This window comes from Xiphophorus hellerii, chromosome 21, assembly GCF_003331165.1.
Source record: "Xiphophorus hellerii strain 12219 chromosome 21, Xiphophorus_hellerii-4.1, whole genome shotgun sequence".
Lineage (NCBI taxonomy): Eukaryota > Metazoa > Chordata > Actinopteri > Cyprinodontiformes > Poeciliidae > Xiphophorus > Xiphophorus hellerii.
The window spans coordinates 2,927,968-2,949,857 of NC_045692.1; the positions used below are offsets into that span (position 1 = coordinate 2,927,968).

The 21,890-nt window shown below is 41.1% G+C and overlaps 1 protein-coding gene across 10 annotated transcripts in view; it reads right to left on the bottom strand.

The window, feature by feature from the left end:
• LOC116711682 (microtubule-associated protein 4) overlaps positions 1 to 21,890 on the bottom strand; it is a 108,906-nt gene that overhangs the window by 34,345 nt on the left and 52,671 nt on the right. For 7 of the 10 annotated variants that reach the window (XM_032551114.1, XM_032551121.1, XM_032551117.1 and 4 more), the window contains 3 exons: positions 15,833 to 15,919; positions 13,733 to 13,921; positions 9,034 to 10,485 (listed from right to left, as the gene is read on the bottom strand). In XM_032551114.1, the coding sequence (XP_032407005.1) occupies positions 9,034 to 10,485; positions 13,733 to 13,921; positions 15,833 to 15,919 (1,728 nt within the window). Of the gene's footprint in view, positions 1 to 9,033; positions 10,486 to 13,732; positions 13,922 to 15,832; positions 15,920 to 18,698; positions 18,720 to 21,890 lie in introns of those variants that run through there. The other 3 variants (XM_032551120.1, XM_032551118.1, XM_032551122.1) reach the window with 2 other exon arrangements.

Here is a 21,890-nt window from a genome sequence, read left to right on the forward strand (position 1 = left end):
AAACATCATTGGTTCTGAAACCTGAGTAGATTCTCACTGGTACTAATATTCATTGATAAACACATGACAGAGCAATCCCTGCTCTACTGATGATATAATGGCAGCCAGCGGACGATGGGACTGCGCTTCAGGGAGGTGGCATTTTCAGCACAACACAGGCAGATTTGGTATTTTGGTGACCCACCATGATTTTGACTTCAAGGAAGTGTGAGGAGATACACGACAGGGGTTGTGTCACTAACAATCAGGCATCAGGGAGCACTGACACAGCTTCAGGGTTTTCCTCAGTGTATCATAAGCCTGGCGGGTCACCAGGCTTTACTTGCACCCCTACCAGACAAAGCATTGTTTGATTGTTTATTATAGGTATTTTTCTACACCAGCAAAGACAGGTTAAAGAATCTCTTGGGTGAAAAGGTTGGAAGCACAATGGTGATGTAGTATAGTCAGTATATATAGGGAGGCTGAGGTCAGGTGTCTTTTATTCACCAGAACTCCATAAACACTGCCTATTTTAACTGATCTATAAGTCAAAAATTTCAGCTAATAAAGTGACAAGTCACAGATCAAGGATCAAAAAATGTTGAACACTTTAATTAGGATGAAACAACTGAAGTGCAAAAATGTATAATTATTTTAATTGTATTTTATACGTTTCCCTTTTTTAAGAGCCTGTAGTTTAGTTAGTGGTAATAATGTCTTCCAATAACATAATTACCTTGTCATATTTTAAAATTTTCTGTTAACTTTAATCATTTTTCAACTCAAAAAGGCCACTGGATGACTTTCTTAGTGCAAATTGTCTGGAAGAAAACCTGCAGCTCACACATTTACAAAAGTATTTACAAATTGTTTGTATTGATATAAAAATTGTGGCCACTGGATATTGAATTTGACTGGATTTGGGCAAATTCCCAGTGAGTATGCCAGCCAGTTCTTATGGGACTAAATGGTTCCTATCTCTAGTCCAGCCATCAATCAGCTTCCAACTGACACCTACACTTAAAGGCAGCCTGTCACCACACTGGGAAGGCGAACCGCGGCAGATGTACTCATTTATCAACTCCAACCAACTGCCTGGCCGTCTGACACTTTTTACTGAAACTCTTACGAGGCAGGCGGGGCGGCTGCGGACGCACAGGTAGTTTGGACAAACTGGCACCCATGACGTCCCACATACATCCAAATAAAGAGTGATGGCTTCATCCAGTCTGAGTCAGAGACACACTCAACAGCCAGTTTTATATTAGTAGCAATTAGCTTCAGTTATCCAAGAGCTGTCCTTTGAAAGAAAACAGAAAAAAAAAATCACTTAGTGTGCAAAAAATACAGAAAGGAGAGCTGATCACAGGTGCAGCAGGAGAGGAAGAGGAGGATAAGACAGGCAGTCTTCAGTTGGATCTATTTATAGCTCGGCTACATCCCGTTTGCTGCCCGTCACAACATCCCCCACTCTCACTAAACATCTATTGTTTCCCTCGGTAGTCCCTGTTCCCGTTAGTCGCCGAAGCAACTGCCTCCTGTTGCTATGGCAACAGGCTCTTGGTAAGTGGGGGGGGCTGTTCATGTGTTGGTGGGGAGTCAAGCTGAGGTGGGGTGGGGGATGGATATTGGCAACTAAAGCCAGTTGTATCAACATGTAAGAGTGTGAAGACAGTAGACGTGTTCAAGCCCATGTTCCCCCTGCCTGTTGCATCAGACGCCATGGATGTGTTTGTGTAGAAGTTAAAACATGTTCTACAGATAATTAATCTGAATAGGATTTTTATTCAGCTGGTATAACCTCCATGGGTTGTAGTTATTGCTGAAGTTCCTCTGGGTCTTTGGGATATAAGGTCACACCTGTCACCACGGTAATGAAACTAGAACGCTTGCTAGAATCTAACCTAGTTTTTACTGTCATTCATTCATTCATTCATTCATGGTTATGGGTTCCTGGTTGTTTTTACTCCCTTGTTCTACTGACAAGCTTCCTGCCACTTTAAAATAACTGTTTACATGACGCTCCTACAGAAACACACCAATGCTTGTTGATGTACATAATTACGGTGCTAAAAGTGGATTCTTTGCTGTTTTTGACTTCGTCCCACTGTTGTTTTTGTCCTCCTCTAACAAACACCAACTTCCAGACAGTTCCTTAGCAGCTCCTACTCCTTCCACAGTTTCCATTGGCCATATACAGTAATTGTGCAATTTAACATTTCAAATAAATTTGCTTTATGGAAAGTACGGCAATTTTAAAAGGACTTTTTTTTTTTCAATAAAATTTTTGCCACTAGGATGAGGTGGTTCTTCGGCCATATTGAAATTAGTTTATTTTGAAAAACCACAATGGAAACACTTTTTTAGCGTCACACGAGTCACATGATCAACAACCGGATGCTCCCAGTGGCGCAAACCCCAAAGAAGACGATGACAGGAAGTGGTTGGAGGATCATGGCGCTGCATGTTTTTTAACAACTTATGTGAACAGACTCATCCACATGTGATTTTAACTGCGTTTCTTTTTTAACGTAAACACTGCAGTGCAACATTGTGTTTTTTCGACATTAGCTGAATACTGACAAAGTTTTGCGCACACTGGTCATGGAAATGCAGCTACTGTGTTTTGTTACCTCAGATTGTGGTCCTAATTAATCCTTATGGGCTTCTAATAAAACGATGGGCCAGTTAAAAAACAAACCCCATACGCACTACATTCACTGGGAATTCAAAATCAAAATGCAAGAGCTATGGTCTACAAATACTGCAGATGGTAGATGCAGTGGTTTGTCTCCTACGTGTCACCATACCACCTATTTTGTCATCTCCAATATCTGTTGCTGCTCCTACAGATAGGTTAGCTGATCCTTAGTCTCTATGGCAACCCCTTGCTCCTTGTTCTCTTTTTCCCCAAAGCCACATCATGTCTCAGCCCATCACCGTCTGTAAAGAAAGCCTAGGCAGGAAAACTTAAAAAATAACAACAACTTGGTGACCTTTAGTGACATTTTACATCCTTTTCATCCCCTTATATCGTGATCTTTCAAACTCGTTCATGTAAATGCTTCACAGTGAGGAAGCTAAGTAAAAAGCACCAAAGGGACAAACTGTGATGCTGATAATGGCTTCTATAGAACCCAAGGACATTCACCAACAGTATGCATATTTAACTGTCCTACTGAAGCTTTCAGGGCAAGTTGTTCACAATGCCACCTGCTCATCTGCCTTGTCGGATCATCATTAGGGCTTCATGTCCTCTAAAGTAGCAAAGATAGTAGCTGTTTGACCTCATGCTGCCGCAGACGAGCCGAACAAATGAGGATGTTCTCAAACAAACTGTCTTCTCTAATCATAAGCTCAACAGAAGGCTGGAAAAGCTAACAATTATTGCTAGTAGAACACAAAATGGTTGCTTGCTCCTAACAAAACACTGCAATTGCCTTAAATTGCCTGCAATTGTTTAAAAAAAAAAAAATCATGTCAAGAATATTGTGCTTTGGATGAGGCCAACGTGAAGATTTTGGGCCAAACAAAGCACATCAGCATAAGCCAACTGTTAACCTTACACACTTGTGTCCTGCACTGTGGATGTATTTTAGTTTTTGTTTGAGTTTCCAGACCAATAAAGAAATTCACGTTTAATGTAAAAACAGTATCTCAATCTACACCTAGATTACGAATCTTATCTTGATTCCAGAATTAGACCGCTCATGCTGGCAGCTGATGCTGTCATCCAATATCATCTCTACTCCCTGGATATTGAGTTGTCTGCATGTAACGACAGTCATGAGACCATCATACAATCTTCAATAAGAGGCCTCTTCAAATGTGTTGCAAGACTGACTGCTACTGGAGATCCTTCCAGCCCACAGCTTCACCACCCATGACGACACTTTGAAGACAGTTAAATGAAATGACCTACAACAACTAATTTACCTTCAGCATAAATACAGTACTTATAAACTGAATCAGTCAATGATACTAGGTCAAAATTATTCCAAAAACAAACTGGATCTTTTCTGTATCTTTCATTTCAACCAGTTAGCCAGCGCCTCAGTTGAGAATACATGTGAGAACCCGACAATTAGAAATCTTCTGAAAGACGCTTTTGCCATTTCCTCCCTATCATTTTATTGTAGCAGTGGTATGTACCTATGTGTTCATGACTGCCAGACCTTTATGCTATCAAAACTGTCTAAAATTATCGAATCAGAAGCTGGTTCTGCCTAAACTTTTCAGCCATCTGTTTGCCTGTCAGCCATTTCTCTTGTCTCAGATCCTGGACAGTCCTCTGCCTATTGTCTGTTTACTGTCGTTTTCTTTTCTTCTATTTCATTTCTTTTGACATATTCCTTTCAGCATTCTCCCATTTTCATTCTTCCTCAAATTTAAGGTTTGAAACATTATCAGAAAAACACGTTATTTTCGAACCAATCCAGCTAATGTTTATATGGCAAAAAAGTTTCGCATGAGGTGAGCAGCCAATTAGCTAACTGTAATGTGAAACAGTTAGCTAACTAACTGTTAGAGTGACATGAGGCACAACATGTCACTCGTGGCAGACTGAAACACAGTGAGTCTAATGTAAAACTGTGTCAAGTCTGACAGAAATCCAACAAACATCAACATTATTACTTCACTGTGAAGACACCAAAGAATAAACTTGCCAGAGAACTAAAAGTTACACTCTATAGACCTAATTTTTTATGCTGCATAAGCAAAGATACTGAACTGGAAAATGGGTCAACAATGGAAAAGTTTTAGAAGGGCACCACAGAGGATGTTCACTTACTGTACGTACAGCCTATAAGAATGAATGTTTTTAAGATTCTGAGGATGAATTATTCAGTTATTTAGAAATGGCATTGTGTGATTTTCAGTGTGAACAGTCAGTATCTAATACTCTGTCACACCATAAGACACTGTAGAACACACAATCATCAGATCAGCAAAACTGCCAATGAATTTTTGGGCATATCCAAAATTTTCACCCCATGATCTCATGAGATCATTTATCTCAGATTGATGTTTACATGGTTTAATTACTGGGGGAAATTACTGTACTCATTTCTAAATATTGTAATTGGTTAGATTTGTTTTTATCATTTTATTGTATTTACTGTTGATCTTTATTTTTATTTAAACCGTATTGTGTATATACAGTATCTGTATATACAGTTCAGACCAAAAGTTTGGACACACGGTTGTGTCCAAACTTTTGGTCTGTACTGTAGATAAATATACATATCTCAAAGTTCGACAAGATTTCTGCTCACTGAACTCATAAAACTTCCTCCTTTAAATGTCAGCTTTAAAATTAATCAAATCTAAAGTACTGCTGGCCCGAAGCCATCTCAGGACGAATCTTTGTAACGTGTTGTTTAGGAATCTTTAGAAAAAACAATTCCTGAATGACTCATGCTCTGCTCCTGGAGTTAGCTGTTGGCTCCTAAAATGGCGCCAACAAGTGAAAAAAAACCCTGACATTTCCCCCAGAGCCGTCAAAAGACATTAGCTCACCACAGCTCTGGGTGGTGCCATACTGTACATATGCCCCTTCCAGGCTACCATCTAGTAGCTTGTTGTGAAGCTTCAGAAAAGAACACTATGTGGTAAAAATGAACCGCTGATACAGTGTATTTACGCCTGTCTGCCTCGTCCTCAAATAGCTTGGGTGACTCAGTTGTGTACTGTGTGCGCTTCTGCGTGGGTATCTGTGTGTCTGTGCAGAGAAACAAGGACTACAAAATCAAACACTTGCAGTTTTTTAAGAGCTAATACATATTTTTAGCTCTGTTTCATTAAAAAAAAAAAAAAAACAATGCTTTGGAAGAGAATCTCCAGTAATAACAAATGTAAATTTGTAATTCAAATTAAAGACACAAAACTTCAATAAATAATTGAACACCACAGTCTATGTTGACCAAGCACCATTTAGCTGCAGTATCATTAAGGTACAAACAATTTATAAATAATGCTAGAATACTGTGACAAGCTAACTGTTAGACTCTAAGGACACTGAAGTTAGCGTCTGCCTTGAAGTTTCCAATCAGTGTTAATCACAGTTTGTGAAAAATATGTAAATTTCACAATTAACAAAATAATAGAAAGCTGAGATGGTTACAGTGGTATTAGCTTACGTTTGGTTGACTATCTCTTCAAAACGTTTAGTGATCCATCTCTGGCTTCTGTTGTGAAAACCATTTAGAATTTCTTGATAGTGATTTGTTTTTTATTGTGTTTATATCTTTTCTATTCTTTTCACTAATATGTATGAAAAATCTCCAAGCTATTATTACTGTAATTATACAGAGAATAAGCAAGGTATACAATACTATGTGCTAGCACCTGCTACCTAACTTCTATATACTCTTTTTTCAGCATGTCAAAGGAATATAGCTGAATGTTAGCAAACTGAAATAATTTAATACCATCTGATCTCTTGACAGAATATATCACTCTAGATATGATGAAATTGTGTTGGTCAGTGTTAAGTCCTGCACAATAAGTGCTACATGTTAACATCAGTCTTCTCTTGTTTGCCCATTAACAGTGTGGCAAGCAGGTGAGAAAGTAGACCAAGAAATTTAATTGAAACATTTTGATTTTTGTGCTTTGCTAACTTTAAATAAAATGCTAAGCTTTATCCTCTCTTACCTTTCTTCCCTTGCTCTTATTCGATGCTCCTTTTTCCTCAGATTTATCTGAATCCCTTCCTCACTAACCCTGCACAGTCTTTATTCTTGTTCCTTATCTTGCCCAACACACCCTATCCTTTCTGCAGGGCTTAAATACCACTTTTAGTTAAGCTGATGCACACTTAGACACTGACACAAGCTCTCATTAAAGAGAAAGCCCAGCCAGCTGCACTGATGTACACTTTCCCTTTTCTTAATCACACAAATATTTGTCAGGCAGACTATATTCATCAAATATAAAACATGTAACTAAGGCACCTCTAGAGAAAAAAAATACAGCAAATAGGTAATCAAGGTTTTTATAGCAATAAATATAAATTTAGGACTGTTTCATAGTAATCATAGGACAAAAAATGGAAAGGGAAGGCTCTGTGCTGCTGTGGAAAGATTAGGAGGTATTGATCGAGGCAACTTAATAGCCAGGTTCAGGATGCCACTGATCTGATGGCAAGTCTGGTTCGGTTCTTATTACAGCCACCAAAGGGAGGCAAAGACAGGAAGTGTTGAAAGGAAGGACGAGGAAATGAGTCCCCCCAGAACTCTGCACTTCTATAAATCACAGCAGCACACACATACAAAACACTTCTGCTGTCAGAAAGGACAAAAACACCCAGTCACACCGATACACACGTACACACACACAAACCAGGACATTCAGAAATGTAAACAGGCTATGGTAAACCTCAGCTGATATGTCATGGTATCAGCAGACCGATCATGTAGGACTGCATAGAAAATGTTCTTTGATATATCTCAAAAATAAAGAACCTCTAAGCAATGCTCAGGCAATATGACGGATCTAATGATACACATCAAAGTGATTATGAGAGACAGAAAAAAAAAAAAATCATGTTTTGTGCATCCTAACCTCCCAAACATACTCATGCCCCATAACATTGTCCATTTTAGTCAAGAAAATGATACAGTGGACCGCCAGATTTTGTGGGGGTTAAAGTTCTATGCTGCGCCCGAATACCTAAAATCTGCAAATACCTGAAACCCTCTCTAAAATGTATTAGAACTGCCTATTTTAATCATTCAAACATCAAATGCACCTTAAAATGCGCTAATATGCACAGTGGAACCTGTGTTAGAACTACGAAGAAGCTAACATTTACAGACAATCGTATCTTTGTTCTTGGGGCACAACCAATAGGAGATAAGGAAAATGAATGGTACTCATGGATTGGCGGATTCACAAATGGCAACATGTCAAGTAGTGTTGCACATATTGAATGTATTTCAGCTTCCCAAGCCACATCTTCTTTCCAATATTTCAAATACGTTCCACAAAAAAATACCCATGAATATGTAATTAGTCTAAGAGCATCTAAGCGTGCACTGATAAATTCCCTAATTTTACTAAAATAATAAAGATTGGTGATTGAAAAGCTGTAATTGGTGCACCCCTAAAATCAGTAATGGGACCATAAGAAGATGAGAGTCCAGGGAAGACTTGGCTTTATATTGACCCTTAAGATTGATGTCTGTGCACATTATATAAATATTCCACACATAAATGAAAGACACCTGTGATTTAACAAGGATAGTGTTGATTAAGGACAAAAAATACAGAATAACAGAATAAAGGCAAACAGAAGAACTCAAATAGGACTTACCTATAGTAGAGAGGCGGCCAGGTCAAGAGTTGTGACATGAAAAAAATGAAAATAAAAGCAAAAAAAAAAAAAGGAGAAAAGGAGAAAAAATTAGAATTTTTTATTGTATTTTCTAACAAAACAACAGTTTTTTTCTGTGTTCAGTTGAGGTAAAGATGGAAAGAAACAAATGGGTACAGCAGGCAGGAATACCAGAATTAATTGAACAGAGAAGACAGACAACATTTAACTCCTGGATGGAAAGTAAGGGGGAACATAATTATTGTGTTAGTACCCATCTCGACTGGAGAAGAAAAAAAAAGAGAAGAGATTCAGAGTTGGTGCCGATATCTACCGATGGGTCTAAAGAGAAAGATTTTGTGATCGGTTAGAGGCTGCACACCCATCAACAGGAAAAGAGTTAATTATGGGAGAATCGCAACAGTGCATCTTTGGAAAAATAGGTTAGCATCAAGGCAATTCGGAGTCTCAATTGGTCAACAGTTGAGTTAGTCACCCCAAAAACAGTCCAAACCACACATGCTAGTGAAGGTTTTTAGAGGTGATCATACAAGGAACAGCACAAGTGGTTGCAATTCCTACGATAATCCCTTGATTAGTAAAAGGCACACAAGCAATCAATCCAGCCCAATACCGGAACTATTCAAGCTGGTTGGAAGCGCCATGCATGGCAACCATTCGCTTCTATCTATAAGTTGACTTCGGTATCTCTACTAGGGCTGACTACAACCAACCTTCCACGATGGGGACAACTGGAGGAACCACAGCTGTGTCTTCCACTGGATCAGCAAAGCTGGGAAAGAAAGGCTTTGCAGCAGGATTGAGGCCTGATCCTGGTACTCCAGCGGGACCCACTGAAGGAGGAGATGAGGGTGAAGCGACAGGGGATGCCTGTGGGGAGAGCTTTGCCTCTGGGGAGGTGGGACTCCTGACAGATGAGGTCGAAGAGGAAGGAGGTGACTTTCTGGATTGCTTCTGGGCAGAATTCCCATCTTTGTGCTTGGACTGGAATTCTTGTGCAGTGGTTTTGGGTGAGCGGAGAGGTGCTGGACTTGGTGTGTTGAAGGACAGGCCCAGGGGTAAAGGATGGCCTGCGGTGCTCGTGTCACTGAAGACAAATAAATCGCTGTTGCTGCTCAGTTGGGAGTTGTTTAGCATCCATGAAGCATCAGAGGGTGATAGGGGTGGGGCTGAAGCCAACACGTCACCTTTAGGTGAAACGGCCTGGCTTGTCTGTGAAGCAGAGCTGAAGGCTGAGGTGTCTCCATCTGAAACAGCTTGCATGGAAGACTCTTGAAAGGAACTTGAGATATCAAACATCCCGCTGTCTACCAAGTCAGCTACAGCTGCTGTGTTCTCTGAAGAGAAAGGAGGATAAATGGTTTGATTGCTTTGACCCAAACCGGCATTTTCGGTGTCCATCAGGACATCCACCTCCTCAGGGAAGGAGCCGGGGATTGTTTTGTTGGTGGAAGACGGCATGGTGAATGGAGTTGCTGTAGCATTCAGCTCACTGTTGAGGGCTAGAGGACTGATGGCTGCAGTCGTTGGAGAGAACAAATCCTGAGGCAAAGGAGAAGGGTCTTCCTCTGGGTAAAACTCTTTCTTCCAGGTGTGTTGGCTAGTGTCCATGTCTGCAAAAGAGCTCTCCATTGTTTCATTCATTGAACTCCCAAGATCCACCAATGCTTCCACTTTCACTTCTGAGGGAGTCACTGAAGAGGGAACAAATGGCTCTGCTGTCACTGCCCATTCCTCTGGAAGCTTCTTCCTGTTTTTACTCTTCTTGCCACGGCCTCCGCTCTTCCCAAGTTGTTCTTCCCAGCCGCATTCTCCTCTGTCCCTTCTTGGGCCAATCCTGTGATAAAACTCCTCAGTCGGAGGGGTGTTTTCTCCCGCTTCCTGTGTCTCCGCCTGACCCCTACTCTCAACGTGTTCGTAGGATCCCTCGTCTTTCTGTCGCCTTTTCTTCTTCTTCTTCTGTTTTCTGTCAGATCCGTCCGTGTCCCTTTCATCGCCCCCAGCGTAGGCGGTGCTCTCACGGCCAGGCCAGCTTTCGGGCGTATCTTCTGGGCTGGCTGCAAGCTGATCGGCTTGATCGGAAACCTTCACAGAAACGCTTGGAGCAAGAGGTGCATCTGTTGATGGGGAGCCAATCTGGTCTTGCCAAGAGTCGTCTAAGGAACCTTGTTGTGGGTGAAGAGGGGAAAATTTAAGGTTGAGGATATGGATTTCGACAACAGCACTGGTTCCCTAGGTCTACCTCAGAAAACATAAGCAGACAATTCAGAACATATCATAGAAAAGGACAATGGTAAGCAATGTCAGGAATGAATATTTAAGGAAACACACTTTCTAAGAATAAACATAATAGTCACTTCTATTGAAAAAAGATGTTTAGGGAGGTGAAACATTGAACCAAGAAGCAAAAAATGCTCAGACTGGGTTTCTTTGAATTGTCGTCTCCTGATGATTGAGAATTTACACCAGTGTGTAATAAATTGGCATTGCAGGGTTGAATTTCTGTATTTGAAGTTGAATGCAAAAGTGAATGATGCAAAATTAGTGAGGATTGTCAAAAGTCTATGAAAAGTATTTGCCCAAACTACAAATAATAATCAGCTGTAAGTTCAGTCTAAAGATTGTCTTTCTGGACATTTCCCCCATTTGGATCCTGAATTGGAATGCGCTAACCGTCCCACAGAAAGAAGGTCATTCCAGGCGACTCTGCTAAAACTACATAGCTTTTTTAAGGTAATGGCATAATTATGATGGATGACAGTAAAAAATATCTCCTTAAAAGTTACAAGGTAAGGAAGGCAGCAAGACAAAATGGTAAATGAGCAGCAACACAACCGAAGAAGAGATTGCTCACTGAAGCGGGTTTGCTCTTCCTACTTTGGCCCAGTTTCTCTCGGATCTCTCTTTATACCCACACATGGATGGGGAAGAAGAGTTAAAGTAGAGCAGATGTCAGGGTCCATACCGCACAGTGGCTCTCTGGAGGGCCATATTTCATGCTAACAAGGCAATGACAGAACTGTGCTCTCTATAGTGTGCCTGCTAAAGTTGGAGGAGGCAGAAGAAGCACATCAGTCAAATGGGCCAGACTCAGGTTGGGATGTGTGAACTCCAGTCAGCATTTTATGAACACTAACTACTGCATGTGCACCGCTAAACCCAACTGATTAACTGGGGTCAAAAGTATAGGCTAGGTTAGGTGAGTTAGGCCTCCTGATGTGTGTTCTGTGGAGTGTGAGCCATGCTAGTCAGAGAGCAGTCAGCAGCAGTCAAAGCAGGAAGTGTGTTTCACCTGATGTTACTCACATCTACAGCTGGGAGTCTGCAGTATGAGAGACTGGGAGTATGCAAACTGTTTGAGGTGTGTGAATTAAACACCTACTCAGCACTTCAGTTTCCAACCCAAAGCTTCTGGATGATTGTACAATTACAATCACATTATTGAAGGTGTTTGTGGTATTAAAAAGCCTCCCTTGGATTCAGTTTGGTACCTGCTTTCTAAAAGTGTTTTGGAAAGATTGTTTTTTGTACAAAAAAAAAGAAGAAGAAGCAAAAAACAGAACAGCAGATGGTGTTGACGGGGTTAGGGGCCACAGCCACTCTGTAATAGCTACAATCTCTGAATACTTGAGATCTCTCTAAAAACGTTTATATCTGCCTATTTTAATAGTTAATACACCAAATATACCTCAATATACTTTAGTGAAAACTGTCTTAACTTAAGCCAACATCTCCAGTCTTCCTTATTTAAACTCCTGAGGTAGAGCCAATCAGCTCTGAGGAAAATGAACGATGTGCCCGGATTTTGTTGCTTTACAAAAGCAATCAAATAGCGTGACAAGTAGCATTGTGCTAAGATATTTTAGCTTCTCAAGCTGCATTTTCTGTCAAATATTTTAGATATCCTTTACAAACAAATCCGTGAATGGCTGGGTTTTTCTGTGAATAGTTTGGAATTCTGTGTGAAAACTGTGGTTAAGTTTTTATACTCTTTCTTGAGCATCAGGAGTTTTAGCACCAACTCATTGGACTGTTTTTTTTCCTAAAGAAATGATGTTCCTTTCTCAGTGAAGATTGGACAAAAGGTTTTCATCCAAACATTTTCAGGCCGGAGTGGATGTGTGAGTGAGAGGACAGTGAAGCGTGATCTGTGGACACTCACAGCTCAGTGACTGGAAGCCAGCGCATGACAACACTCACATTACATGTCAGCATCAGATGAGCATTGACCTTCATCCCATCAGAGTGGGAGGATGTGAGACAGGAAGTAGTGGACTGAAGGACAGCTAATTGTTACGGCTGTGAGGAGGGGCGACCGTGTACAGTCTGAACTGATTTCACGTACCTAATTCTGCAGTTTCTGCAGATTCAGCACATAAAAAACACATGGTCCTAAACATTAAAAGCCGTACCATGTATATATCATTAGAATTTAGCTGTTCATTTATGATCTTTTCTTTATCAAAACACCTCAACAGTAGTGAAAATCGCTCACTTGAAGCATTCGTCTTTCAGTAAAACCTAACAGTGTTGTGACTAATCCAGCTGTTTTGAGCTCAGCATTGTGGCTCCACCATTTGAAAAAAAAGAAGAAGTTTCTTTTGAGATTTTGACAGATGGGTAACACACGCCAATAAAGATGAGACTTAAATGAACCAAGTATCCAAGCAAGTATTGTTACCATATACTTACTATCTAGCTGAAAAAAAGCTTAAATACAGAAATAATCCACTACGGAAACAATTTTATTGCCAGAATTAGGAAATAAACTTAGTAGAATTATCTAATGTCGTTCTGACAAAATGAAAATATGTTACTCTATCCTCTCTGTGCTGACAGAGAGGATAGATCCTTAAGATCATTAGATCATTAAGATCTTAATGATCTAAATTACTTTATTAGTCTCTAAACCTGTTGTGAGAAAATTCTTTAACACATTCAGTGCATATAAAACTCAGCAAAACAGAATCAACAATTAAACCTTCAACAAAGATGTAAAGTATTATTCACCTAAAAGTTTACAAAACAGCCAAGTACATTAGTGCTTTAGAATTTACCAGGAAAAAATTATTTAGAGAAAGCTCAGTGAGGTAAACATTTTCAAAGTTAGGAAAAACGCTACATGAAAAATGGCTAATAGCACATGAGTGGATTAACAGAAGTGTGCCCATCACTGCATCTACTGTTATTAGATAATGTATAAAAAAACGTCAACTAGAACTAGAAATCCTAAATATCTCAAACTCAGATTGGATGTTGAGTGTCTATATCAAGCACAAACACTTTAAATTTGATTTAGGTCTCGACACTTGACATAATATGACTATGCTTTCATCTAAACCTCTCAATTGCAGTTGGTTGCATGTGAAGACTCTCAGTGCTCAGAGTGGGAATGACATCTTTAAGTTTTACCTGCTGAAACATCCAAGGGGCTCCCAGAGGCCTGGGGTTCTGGCAGCATGGCGCTGTGATCTTTTGGGACTTCTGACCCAGCTTGGGGAGTAGGATACTGCGACTCTGATATACTCGGGGGCTTCTGTGGTTGCAGAGGTGCGGCTCCCACCTCCACATTCATTCCAATCCCTCCTGGCTGAGAGAAGCCTAAAAAAACATCAAAACAGAGTGATGGCGTTAATGTTAAGACTTTTTGTCTTAACCCTGTGCATGGAGATAGAGAAGTATTAACAGTGAATAACTCTGTGGTTCCTAATGTGTGATCAGAATTGATGCTCGTCTCATTTATTGAAATAAATCTGTGTTACTTTTTAAGAGCGTAGTGGGTGGCAGTATTTCCTGCCCATGAAGATTTATTTCTGATTTTGCTTTTATTTCACATTTAAATGTTTTAGATAAGGGCAGAGCAAAATGAACACTGGCTGATTTTCATATGTTTGCGGAAGTAGATAAGATCGGTTTATCATGCAATTATCAGCTGATCGCCCAAAATTAAGGAAATCAGGGCTGATCTACCCATGCACTGCCAGTTTAGATGATTAAATACAATTAAATCGGAACAAAAGAACTTGAGATATGAGGAAAAAACTCAGTTTGTTAAAATGAAAAAAAACTAAAAGATTTCAAAAAAGATATTTTTTAGCTTGTCACATGCTAAAAAAAAATTTAAATGTTCAGTTTTTGTCGCCATTATTCGTCACTCCCCATGTATCAAGCCCATCACCCATGACAGGGTTAGATGCAAAAAAGCTAGCTAGCTAGCAGTGGTATATTAGCAGCTAGTCAGCGATATCCTCAACTGCCTCGAGTCACAGAATGCAACTAAGATAATAAAGATTTCTGAGCGCAAATCAAAAATTAGCCTGACAGAAAAGAGCCGCGTCATCATCCATGATGGGTTGAGACATAAAACAGCTAGTTAGCTGGTAAGGGTATATTAGCAGCTACTTATCAGTTCTTCGTTAACTAGCACTTGAGTCACAGAACGTAATTAAGATCTCTGAATGAGACTCAAATTTTTGCTTTACAGAAAAGTGCCACAAGAAAAAAAAAACCTATACGAGAATAAATAATCCCTTCACGGTAAAAATTTAAGACATGGCTTTAATTTTAGAAACATGGATTTAAGATGTTTTTAAGGATTTGCAGCCATCCTGATATCAATAATGTGGACTAACTGTCCTTAAGGCACATGACTGAAGTCTAAATGTAGTGACTTACTGACACAGAGAGCTGTGAGGCTAAAATGGTAAAGATGGGACAACTTTACTAAAAAGTGTGTTAATCACAGTCAATATCGTCATAGCAATGAACTCTTTCCTGCTGTTGTGCAGGCCTAGTATGCTGTGTAAAAGTGAACATGTGTGTCCAAGGTTCCGGTGGTGATTCCGACGTGTCTCATTAAAGACGGCGCTCAGTGTGTGTGCGTAGGCGTGGGGATGTGCGTGTGGGCGTGTGAATGTGTCCATCTCTCTGCAGGACCACAGCCTGACAGTTTTGCTTCTCCATGTGCCTAACAAGCTAACCTTTCATCCAAGCGGCTTTACAGCCACAACACTGAACTGAAACACTGCTAAAGAGTAGAAAAGCCATTAGCAGAGAGATGTCAGTGTTGCATTTGGAATAATCTATGTGTTTGTTTATTTACTAACATGTGGGCTTCAGTTACGTTCGCGTTGCTTTCTTTTGATTTTCATATGATTTTTCTTTTCCAAAGTGTGGAATGCTAAGAGAAACGGCAAAACACTAAAAACGGACTTGAAAGATAAGTTTCCAATGCTTTCTGGAGAGATGCGGCCAAAGTAGAGCTATTTGGATATAACCAAACAGAACAATGATTTTAAATGCAACAAAGTGAATCACAATGCCCAAGGTGTTGCAATATGTCAAAAAGCCAAATGTTTAACTCTAACAAAGATACAATAACGAACACCACTACAACGAGTTCAGGTTGAACTGAATTACAGCTAGTCTCATTAGTCTTCCAGAAATGGCAGCTGTGTAAATGAGAATGCAGAGAGTGTTGTGTGGCAGCTTGAAGAATGTTTGGGGCTATACCTGGGAAAGGACCCAGCATGCCAGAATCCATCATTTGGACAGAGCTGGAGTGAGAGGCCAGGGAATCAGAATGAGCTGCCATGGAGGCTGGAGATGGAGAGACAGAACAAGGAAGGAGAAAGAGGCGCTGTTAGACATGTGGACGTTAATAATTTAGTACCAAAGGAATCGCAGAAAACAAATCAAGCAGGAGACAAGTGGTCAAAGGCCACAACTTGTCTCCTGTTGTTGACAAGTTCCGCAATAAAGAATCAGCTCTTTATTACAGAACAATCTTGAACATTGTTCAGACATCCTAACAATCCACATGTTGATTGATCTAAAATAAGAAGTTTTCAGCTTTGCAGTACTTAAGTTTGAGTGATAATCTGAACAGACCAAAAGGTAAACCAATGCTAGCAACAGCATATGTTGACTGTAGAAGTACTTATCAACAAAGACTCAAAATTATTTGGTTTTTAAATTTTAGTATAATGCTTAAAAATGAACTCAGGGAATCATAAAAAAGTACAACAGGGAATTGCATTTACTGTAGATTTACATCTGATGTTTTTGTAGGCAGCCGCTTCAAAAAGTGGCGATAAAGAAAAAGATGCAAGTTTGCAGACTGATGGTCCTTATTGATCAATTTAATAGTTTTTCAATTTTCAATCAGTCTGTCATTGACACTGAAAGAGAAAATGTTTCTAACTTGTTGGAAAAGCTGAAATACACACTGTTTACAGATACCAAAGCTAACCGTGCTAACCATGCTAACAGTGCTAATTGCGAAAACTTTCTGCATGTGCCTGGTGGTTTTCTCACTATTCGACTTTGGTGAGCTCCAATAGGTCCTTTGGGGTTGGAAGGCCTCCTTGCCATCACCCTGAGCTTTAGCTCCCTCTGCAGATTCTCTTTCAGATTCAAACTGGGCCACTCCAAAACATTAACGCCCTACCTGGCCCAAACAAAAGCTGCCACCTGGATTTAACAAAGCACACAGGTACACATCTCACTGCATGGGAGATTGTCTTTCAGCTAGCAACAAGTCATTTCACTCCAGCTGATGCAGTTAGTAGCTTCTTATTTCTTGTACTTAAGCTCCAAAAGTATTCATATCCTTGGCAGGTTTAGATTTCAAGTCATTTTAATTACCAACGTGTTTCATGTACGTGAAACTGGAAGTAGTACACGCCCTCACCCAAAAACAAGCAGTCCACTGGACCATCTCAGCATCCATGCTGAAAACCAAATCCTGTGGTCATATGAAAGATGTTTCTAGAGAAAATATCAAAGAAGAAACATAAACTAATTTAATGAGTTTGAGAACTAACCAACACATTATTAAGAACAGAAATGGGAAGTGGGGATCCATCGTCTTTAAGGAAGAATTGTGGTCAGAATAAAAATTCTGAACGATCGTAATTGGCGGCCACTGAAACGCTTGCTAAATCCCATCAAAGAAAAACATGAAGGAAACTCAATTTACAAGTCAGCATAAATACTGGGCTCTGGCGCGAAGGCAGATGGTCATGTGATCTGATGATTTACACTCTTCCAGAGATTTATTGGGCTCATGGTGATGGAGTGGATCAGGGAGCATTAGACATTTTCACACATGGATTGGCCTCCACAAAATTCAGACCGTTGAGAATCTTCAGGATGAGCTGGAGACGGCATCAGCAGTGGTCACACTCTCCCATAATCAATACGTCAAGAAACATGAATGCAAAACTGGATGGAAATAAATCTTGTAATTATGCAGAAGCTCATCAAAAACAATATGACTGTGTGCCATCCCCAAAGACGACCCAATGGACCTCTTGTTTTTGGGCAAGGGAGAGTGTTACTCCCAGTTTCACTTAAGAGAAACATGTTGGTAATTAAAATGGATTTAAATCTAAACTTGCCAAGGAGCTTAAATATATCTAGAGAAGTTAGAGCAAAAGGCAGTTCCAGTTGTTTACAGGTTCTAGTACAAGGTCTGAACCAAAGGAACTCTTGTGTCTGGCATGAGTCAGACACAAGACATATCAAACTTTTTTTACTTTTTACTATTCATAAAGTTTTAGCTTATTTTAATGAGATACCCGAGGGAACAGCAGAGTAACCAGAGTTATACTCAGTGTAACCCTGGCAATGATGTGGAAACTAAAACAGTTAGTTACCAGGTAGTTAACTAACTACACTTGGTGAGCTACTATCTGCTAAGCAGCTACCTGAACACTCATGACGCAGCTCACATGGACTTGTAGACTTGTGCTACTCTACAAAAAGTACTTCAAAACAATTTACAACTGTACTATGTAAATATGTGGTGGAATTTTTCCTAAAAGTTATCATCATAGCAGGTTTCCTGAGACTCAAAACTAGCCAATCTGCAGCTATACCTGAAATACAGCAGCTATGGATCATGGAAAACTGCAAAACAGGGGAAACTTTTTCAGAATTTTGGTTACTTCCATTGAAGCAAACGAGGAAATCAATCAATCACAGGTCACAGCATTCCAACACTTACCACTTATTTTTTTATTTTCTTTAGTTTTCAATTCTTACAACTGAGTATTCCTGACATTCCTACCTGGTAGGTCTAAACCTGAGGCCTGCTGCGGGTCAAGCAAATCCGAATGCGCTGCTCCCTGAGGCTCCAGGAGCCGAACTACCCGCCCCCAGAGGTCACCTCACAAGCTGTAGCTTCCGCAACATTTACCAAACAACCATGATCACGTCCTGCCATGATCACGTCCTGACATGCAACTCAGACTCAACGACACATTACTATGCACAAACACTCAAACTCATTTTCTTAAAATAAAAACCAAAAAAACCCCATAAAACCTTGTCCAGTATCAATCGCTCCAACAGACACGTGAACCTGTGCGCTCACCTGTCCGGTCTCCTCATGAAGCAGACATGTAAGTCCCAGACAAGCCACCATCCAGCTGCAGAGCGCTGCTCACAGCCTCAGTCTCTGGCTGTCTGCACTGCAGCCTCAGCTGGCTTTGAGCTACTAACACTGTGAACCCTCACACACACACACACACACACACCCACCCCCACACACACACACACGCCCACACATCGGCATGCCATCACAGTTGGGGAGTCTGGCTTTGGAGTGGTGACGTTTCACTGTCTGTCTGGTTCAGGTCCCGGGCCCCCCGGCAGCCACCCAGCCCCTCCTCTTGCCCCCCGTCTGCTGCTGTCGCCACCCTTCAGTTCCTGTCCGAGAGGTCCGGCCTGAACCGATGGGGCCGCGGTCAAGATCAGGAGTCGGAGTGTGAGACAACAGTACAACTGGAAGTGGGGAGGGAAAGACAGCAGGACATTACTTGTCTTTGATCAGGAGTGACAACCAGGAGAACCTGATGAAGGGAAAGGAGGACGGATAGAGAATAGGAGGGAGGTGAAGTCGAGGAGGAGAGAAGACGCAGAGGGAGGCACCGATGGCAACCCCCACCACCCCCCACCTCCCCAGCCTCTAGCAGCGAACACACAGGGTGACAGTGAGGCGAACAGACAGGATGCTACCCACAGTCACAAACGCTTCCATGTATACAACACGCAGGGGCCTCGGTACGTTCCGCTGGCGGTCTCGATAGAATGCACAAGCCCCATCTATCAGAAGAACCTCGGACCGGTTCCAGAATGAATCCCACGGTCAGAGTTTCTGGGTATCCAACGTCACAAAATCAGGATTCAGAAGGTCAAATACGAAAGGACAGGTGACGCACGGCGGAGAGGTGGAACCCAAACAAACAAACTTGCTCTTTGTTGAAAATCGGTGAAGCTCAAAAGGTTACAGCAAAACAGGCGGAAGCATCTCTCCCCTCCTCCTCCTCTGGCCTCCTGCTGAGCGGAGACGCTGTCCAAGGTGCTGAGATCAGGCCGAGCAGTTTCACTGAGGTCGGTCAGGGGCACTGGCACGAAAAACAGCTAACACGGCCTGGCTGTTTGCATGTTTACCCCAAACTGAACCCTGTGGGCTGTCTCAGATCGCGTCCCAAAGACAAATGTCTTTTTAGCAGCTGGGGAGGGAGAGAAACACTCAATGACCTCTGAGCTGGTAACACGAAACATCAGTTTGGCGAAAGAATAAGTGAAAGGAGACGGGTCAGAACTGATGTCCTTTACCAGCCTTTCTACTGCAGTCACAAAATCCAACACTGGAAAGCCTTATGAGTTGTCAATAACTTCCCGTTTAGTCACCATAACATCAATTTGACGGCATCTAAGCTAGTCTTCATACAGATGGTCTGGATCTTCAGTTACAGAGAAACAATTTCTTGCTGGAGAATTTCTTTGAAACTTCTACAAAGTTTCAAACTTTGTAGAAGTTTGAAACTACTGGATCTGATTTTAACCAATCGCTCATGTTTAGCCATGAAGTCCGTGATGAATCTTACCAGAAATTGCGTGCGCAGTAAACTACCATCCCCCACTGTGAGAAGCGCAGAGAGAGAAGGCCCAAGATAAATGCCATCTTTGCCAGCAATAAAATGTCTTAAAGGTTCCCTTTGTTCCAACTTTACCTCCTCAATATTTGAAAGTGTGGCCAACAAGTACTGAACGGCTTTGATCACCTCCTCCCCCGCCATTGCCAGACTGCAAGCCTATGGAAAGGCAGACTACAATTCTTAAATTGCCCTGATTGAAATTCTACTGGAAAAATTGAGCTCAGAGGGAAAAAGCCAAAACAGAGAACAGAAGGGAGATGAGAATTGAGGAAAACTGTGTAGGAAGATGATGACCACGCTAAATCCAGCTGGATTTGGTGTGAAATGAAGGATAAATGTGGGGAAAATAATCTATTTCCACTGGTATGGTGGGAGATCAGTGATGCTGGGGGCCTAGCATCATGAACCCTTTGAAATAGGTACAGGTCAGATCTACACTCTCCCATTTTGCATCTTTGGTCAGGTATAATCAAGTTTATTTGTATAGCGCATTTCAGCAACAAAGCAGTTCAAAGTGCTTTACATGATAAAAACACAAAAACAAGAAGTCATAAAAAGAACAGTCACCAATTGAGAAACCAATAAACATTACATTTTGTGGAGTGCCATCATCCATGTTCCAGTGGTTATGGGTTGAAAGCAACACGTGGCGTTTTAGCCGTCCACTTGCAATGTTGACCATTACGTACCCAAAAGTTTTTTTTAAGTACCGCAGGATGTTTCGTACAGACCGTGTCAGTTCATGACCACCTGGGGATGTTTTGTGTACACTTTGAATTAGAGTGAATATTTATAATCTACTCGTGGTGTACATGGTGTCAAACTCCTGCCACACTAAATCTGTAAAAGACAATTATCAGAGCTATTTTGACTAAACTATTTTGACAAAATGTCAAAATCTTTAACTTTTCAATGAGTCAAGCAGGCCAAACGAGGATCAAAACGATGAAGAAAATAAACTGAAACGTCATGGTGTAAGCACGCAGGTCGGCTTAAAAGCACAAAATGGAGGGGACGTATTGGCAATACACATACTTATCCTCCACTGAGCCAAAACATTCTAATGATGCTTCATGTGTTTTATGGCAATGTGAGCTCAGTAAAAATCATGGAATGGAATTTCACTGGCGGTCTTCTTGAAGCCCAGGCAGATTCTCCACCGTCCAGAGGGGGGATTTCCTGGCAGCGCTGCGCTGGGGTTAATGTACCAGCAGTGAGCACATGGCTGTGTGTGTGTTTCCCTGGATAACGACGTATGAACCAATGTGAACAGGTGTGTCGGTGCACAACAGGAGACTCATTACGCTCCAGCTGTATGACCTTTCATAACACACTCACTTCCAGACTGTTACACCTGCAACGTGGAGGAGCTGCTAATTGTCTTTGGGTAAAATTTTGTTTGTCTCTCCCTATCAGCGTATGGGCTATGGTGCATAAACACTGAAGAAACTGACTAGTCACTATTAGTTATGAACTCCACTAAACATCCTCCATGGTAGAGTGATGAGAAGAACGCCACCGGCCTGAACAGACCAAAACAATGTTGTGTGTATAGGAGAAAAACCAACACTGCACATCACCCTGAACACTCAGTCACATGACTGAAGCTAAACATTGACAGC